This window comes from Mya arenaria, chromosome 17 (genome assembly GCF_026914265.1).
Source record: "Mya arenaria isolate MELC-2E11 chromosome 17, ASM2691426v1".
Lineage (NCBI taxonomy): Eukaryota > Metazoa > Mollusca > Bivalvia > Myida > Myidae > Mya > Mya arenaria.
Genome location: NC_069138.1, coordinates 40367900 through 40373899, shown reverse-complemented (window position 1 = coordinate 40373899; position 6000 = coordinate 40367900). Strand labels below are relative to the sequence as shown.

The 6000-nt window shown below is 32.7% G+C and overlaps 1 protein-coding gene across 2 annotated transcripts; it reads right to left on the bottom strand.

Moving 5' to 3' along the window:
• Positions 1-234: 234 nt before the first annotated feature.
• On the bottom strand, positions 235-4895 carry LOC128224584 (uncharacterized). Of its 2 annotated transcripts, XM_052934495.1 has the most exons (3): positions 3610-4893; positions 762-905; positions 235-575 (listed from the first exon to the last, which is right to left on the bottom strand). In XM_052934495.1, the coding sequence occupies exons 1-3, from the start codon at positions 4472-4474 to the stop codon at positions 511-513; spliced, it is 1074 nt and encodes a 357-aa protein (XP_052790455.1). In that variant the 5' UTR covers positions 4475-4893; the 3' UTR covers positions 235-510. The 2 variants fall into 2 exon arrangements, with proteins under 2 accessions (XP_052790455.1, XP_052790454.1); XM_052934494.1 differs by having other exon boundaries at positions 235-905; positions 3610-4895.
• Between the last annotated feature and the right edge of the window lie 1105 nt (positions 4896-6000).

The window sequence follows — 6000 nt, the reverse complement described above, 5'->3', positions numbered from 1 at the left end:
TCGGAAATGAAGGAGTAATAAATATTAGACCTGTATCCTGGAATTGACTGAAATTGATCATATCGTGGTTACATATTTTCTTTTGGTAACATCAATATGTGTTATCATCGAAAGCTTATCTTGTTCAAAATACATACCTTGATAAATAAACAAACTACCGGCATAGAGACAATAGTTATTCTGATATAAATCTAGTAGACGCATAAAAGCACATATAACACACAATGATTCAAGATATTTATTAAGTCTAGCCTATATGTATACCAAGCTACTAGTCATATATTGAATGTACACGAAGATAAAGCCTTATTGATTAACTATTTATACTGAGTATGCCCTTACAAAATCATCAAATTATACAGAGTATATGTATCAAGAAATACTATAGAATGAACTTCCTTTAGACGTTTTGCACAGTACCCATCATAATTAACCAGTCGCCAGGTGCAATCATGTACTTAAATGACGATGAATAATTATGGTTATATTGTGAAAATAGATAATATCATTCTAGATATGGATCAGAACTCCACTGAAAGTTGTTCTCCAGGGCATTTCATTTATGCTTATCTGCCCTGAAATTGTAAAAAGATAAACGTTGGTTCCAGCATAGAGATATGTTACATAGAAATTGTTGCTGGTTTGATTAGGTTTGACTCCATTTAGAATAGAAACGCAAGTACTGATAGAAAGACTCAAACATACAGCTGCAAATTTTGCTTTACTGCTAAAATGAACAGTGAACCGGAACAAGTACATGCCACTGATAGGTGCCCTGAATATTCCTGTGGACGAATCATAGCTAGACGATCCGTCATAAAACTCTTCGTTCAAAACTATAACGGTGCCCCCTTTTATAGATGGTAGTTTCCTTGTTAGTCTTGCAGAGAAACCAACATGGTGACCTGAAAATATAATTGATGTTTCCATGTAATAGCTGTAATAATGAATACTATCTCATGTGTTGTATACAGTGTGTCTCACCTTGTAAGATCCTTTACTGAAAAATGTTTATCCTATTTTAAGTGTTTAAACCCTAATTAAAATAATGCCTGCGTTTCAGTCGTTAAATCAGATGTTAATTTTTTAAAAGGCGAAAATGAGTCAGATGGAGGTTAAAGTGACATTTTCATTTTTGCTAGATATTAATGTTTACTAAAATACTTATGGCGCATCAAGTGCTTCAACTGTTTTAATATGATTTGTTTAGAACGATAAGCTGTATATGTTTAAGTTAAATAAACATTCTGTTTTTTGTTCTGTTCTGCTCTGTTTTGTTAAAAATATGACAATAGTGACATGGCAAAAGCACCTGCTACGGGTTATATCATTGTCTATAACAGCAAAATTTTTCGCTGATATGAAGGTATTCGTGAACCGATTCGTAAGATTTTTATATTAACATATCATAAACAATCTTTTATAATTTGTATTTATGAAAATGAAATCAGAATTTCAAACTAAAGTTGTATAAAAGAAAAAAAAATAACGATGATTCTTAAACTGGTTTATCAGCTAGATGGTATAATTCCATTTTCTTGTATTTTTCAAATGAAAAGGTTTTAAGAAACTTTCACTACGTTATGCATGCGTTTGCATTGTATTAATGATTGTACTATTATACTATGACGAAGGTATTACTATGACGAAGGTATATTCGATGGCTAGAATGTCGATATCATTAAAGAAGATTTCTGATAAACGAAAATAGCTGCGTATTAAAATAACAGTAATATGCTCATTAAATGATCTGATATACACCTAAAGGTTACATGTCTACCGATGTATTTTAACTTTAATTGTTATACATATATAAGTTTTTTAGCTCGACTATTCGAAGAATAGGTGGGCTATACTACTCGCCTCAGCGTCGGCGTCCGGTTAAGAGGGCAAGTTGGGATTTTCACTTATAAGTCCAATACCTTTCATTCATTCAATTGAGTTAATACTTCACACAGTTGTTCAGGGCCAACACATGATGAGGTTAGATAACTCCATATTATTCTTTACACAGATTATGGCCCCTGATTGACTATGAAACTTAGGTTAAAGTTTTAGGGCAGGTTGGGATATTTATAACTTCTATACCCTTTGTTCAATTGACTTAATACTTAACACAGTTGTTCAGGACCATCACACAATGAGGTTACATAACTCCATATTATCTTTAATACAAGTTATGTCCCCTGATTGACTTAGGTTAAAGTTTTAGGGCAGGTTAAAGTTTTAGGGCAAGTTGGGATTTTCACTTAAAACTCCAATACCATTAATTCATTTGACTTAATACTTCACACAGTTGTTCAGAGCCATCACATAATGAGGTTAGATAACTCCATATTATATTTTATACAAATTATGGCCCCTGATTGACTATGGAACTTAGGTTAAAGTTTTAGGGCAGGTTTGGATATTTATTAATAACTTCTAAACCCTTCATTCAATTGACTTAATACTTCACACAATTGTTCAGGACCATCACCCAATGAGGTTACATAACTCCATATCCTTAATACAAGTTATGGCGCCTGATTGACTTAGGTTAAAGGTTTAGGCAAGTAAAAGTTAAGGGCAAGTTGGGATTTAAATAAAAACATTCTATACCTTTCATTCAATGCACTTAATAAAATTCAAATTTATTTACGACCATCTTACAACAAGAAACATAACTCCATTTTAACCCTAAATACAAATTATGTCCCTTGAATATATATATTTTTTTATTTCACTTGACAGGCAAATTTTTACATTCTTAACCAGTTTTTTACCAAGGGAAAACAAGGAGGGGTATACTATATGGCCCTTGATTTTTTTTGATTTTTTTTTAATTTCTTTTAAAAGGCATTCTTGAATATTCTTTACCGCATTTTCATAATGGGAAATCAAGTTATTTGAATGACTTGCGTCATTTTTCGGGTGGTGGGAGGGCAGCATCAAAGTCACCTTATGTATTGAATAATTTTAGTTAGGTTTGACATAAATAGACCAAAATTGGTAATATTACATTGTTATTGTATTCACTTCTGAGTCAAAGCGGCGAAGTCGAGCGCGCTGTCTTACGGCAGCTCTTGTTTAATATTGTCTACATTGACTAGAAAAAGTAAAAAAGCGATGCATTAAGCTTATGTTTTGAATGCTACATGGCAATAAACAAATTTTGACTGGATTGCTAAGATTAGGCTTTTGGTCTGTTTATCATCAAGATACATAATAAAGAGGTTTCTCAATCAAAAACGCATATATGTAGTAAGCTTATTCCTTCGTATATATAAATGCATTTTACTATGCTTTATATCGTAACCATTGATTCCGATGAACCTTTTAAGAAATAACACGATTTAAATGGGATAACATGTCTGAATTCTCGAAAACCTGTGAATTTCTCTAAATACGGCTTTCGCAAAATTGTTTGTCCATCCAAAGCATTCAAAGCAAATTGATGTATGTGACCTTCTTATTAAATTTGTTATGTACAAAATTATATTATTATTTTCACCATCTCTGATACTGCCACATATGGCTCTATATTGAAAAAATAAATAACTTACGATTGTAAATATTAATTAACTAAATTGTGAAGTGAATAATATGAACTTAAAGTAAGCAAGTTACTTGTCATCCTTCCTTCAATTGAAGAAAGACGTGATTCTAATCCGCTTGTTTCGTTAGTAAGGTTTTTGAAGATTTCGTTTTTCATTTGTTTCAAAGTCTCTTTCAGTCCATCTTCCAGGCTTTGGGTTGAGTTCTTTGTATATTCTGTGTATGCTTCCACCGTTTGATGAAGTTGTTTACTTTCACTTAGTATGGTCTCAATTAAGTCGTCAACCTTTTCAGTCTGTTTATTGAACCTGTTATCTAACCTTTCAGTTTTGTTCGTAAAAAGATCTTCAAAGCTTCCCTGTGCATTTTCGAAATTTTCCGTTTGTTGATTAACATGCACTTGACTTGTATTGACCACTTTCGTCATGAAATGTTCTGCCCTTTCCTTCTGCGCTTGAAACTCGTCTTGAAGCCTAGCTGTTTGGTTTGTGAAACGTTCCTCATAATATCTCTGTGAGTTGTTAAATGCTGTATTCATCAAGTTCATCTGTCCTTTTATTTCTGTTTGTGTTTTCAGCATTGCAACCTTTTCCCGTTTCATCGCTTTATTCAGTGCAACATGTTGTGACTTTACCATTTGTGTTACCGTGTTTGATATTGTATCTTTAATGTCCTTTCTAATTTCACCCATGCTCGGTTCATACTGCTTTAATGTTTCTGTGATTGTGTTTAGACCCGTAGACAACTTTGTGGTTAACTCTTCCATTGAGGTTTTGAATTGCGTTTCAAGATCATCAATTCTTTTTTCATAGGAATGCATTTTGTGTTCATTTGAAAGGAGTTTGAACATAATTTCACGAATTTCATCAGCAGTGCAATGTTGAAATAGAATGGCACAGTTAACCAACATAAAACATAGCACGTATGAATATTCCATTTTTGTCCGCTAAAGTCAACTTGCAAGTCGTAGGTCTTACTGAAACGGAATAAAGAATCCTAGTTCTTTATTTGGGGAATAGTATGTGTTTAAAAGTGCATACTTAATTTGCCATCAGTTTCATGGCCATAAGTGCATAAAACTCATTAGTATCATATGAAGTGGAAATGTTTGTGCCAAATAATTTCTCAATATAGTCCTGTTAGTCACTATAATTTTATATTTACCACTTACTAAGGTGCCATATATTTTGCAATGTCTTTTCTGCTTTCTAATGAACATTTTAATGTTTCCGGTATTTCTTATATTTTCTTGTCCGTTTTTTTTTGAAAACGGACAGTTATGCCGATTTGTTTAAGCGGCCTCGAAGCTGGTATCCACATACGTAACAATTGGTAGTTTTTTGTTTGTTTGTTAATTATGAATAAATTATATATTCGACTTTTTACCACTTGAAAATAACGTATGCTCGTTACATATTGAACCGTTAGCTTGTAACTATACACAAATACAACAAAAACTGCACCCACTACCCTAATGATTGTATTTGGTTAACCCGGTTAGTGGTTATAGTAACAGTTACACAGGTTATAATTGATGCTCGGGTAAGTAGATCATAAAGAATACACTCACTCTCAGTCTCGTAGGCTAATGACCTGAGTGCACGATATATTTGGCTCTGATTTACTTGTTATAATACGCAATGCTCGTGCATGACGTTGAAACATAAACCTCCTGGCCATAGCTTCTCGAAAGTTCTTAAGTGTAACAAGCTTAAGAAGCTTATTTCATTAAGCCTTATTAAGTAAATCAAAAAATAGTTAAGTGTTATTATCATTTAGATAATTTGTTTTAAAATTCAAAAACTCTTCAAGCTGAATCATACAAATGATACCCAAACAAAAAATCTTTGCTTAATCACGTTGTAAGAGATAACAATTCAGGCCTGTACTTATGTCCAGACTCACATCAAATGTTTTGCAAGACCTATGTTAATGTATTGTTAATGTATTGCTCGTTGTTATGTTATGTTATGTAAATAAACCTTTTCATTGTTGTATTCCTGGGAATTGGTGTGAGATGTACAAAGACACAAAGATGTGGTTACATGTTTACTGAATTAAGTCCGATTGTCGTTTTATGAAAGTGTACAACCATGACAACGTCAGTATATAATACACATTACATGCAATGATTAAAGGGAAGTAATGCAATTTAACACACTTTATTGTAGTGTTTGAGTAGTTTAGATATTACAAAATCTCTCTCTCTCTTCATAAGTTGTAAGTCTTACTGAGATGGATTACAGAATCATAATTAATGTGCTATATATAGGTAGTTTTGTGTGATTCAAAGTGCATACATATGTGTTCTTAAGTGCATTTAATTTGTGAGCGACACTTGTCATCGAACTCCTTGTGCGCACTATTTTCTCAATGTCTTCCTGTTATTGTCAAGTATGTCACAAGTACCTCTTACACTAAGGTGTCATGAAGGTGTCATGAAATTTACAATGACTTTCCTGC

What these genes read in the sequence shown, in the direction of transcription:
- LOC128224584 (XM_052934494.1), bottom strand. Translation starts at nt 4,474, where the DNA reads ATGGAATATTCATACGTGCTATGTTTTATGTTGGTTAACTGTGCCATT. An exon ending in AATTGAAGGAAGGATGACAA is followed by an intron (nt 906 to 3,609) that starts GTAACTTGCTTA and finishes TTATATTTTCAG; the next exon opens with GTCACCATGTTGGTTTCTCT.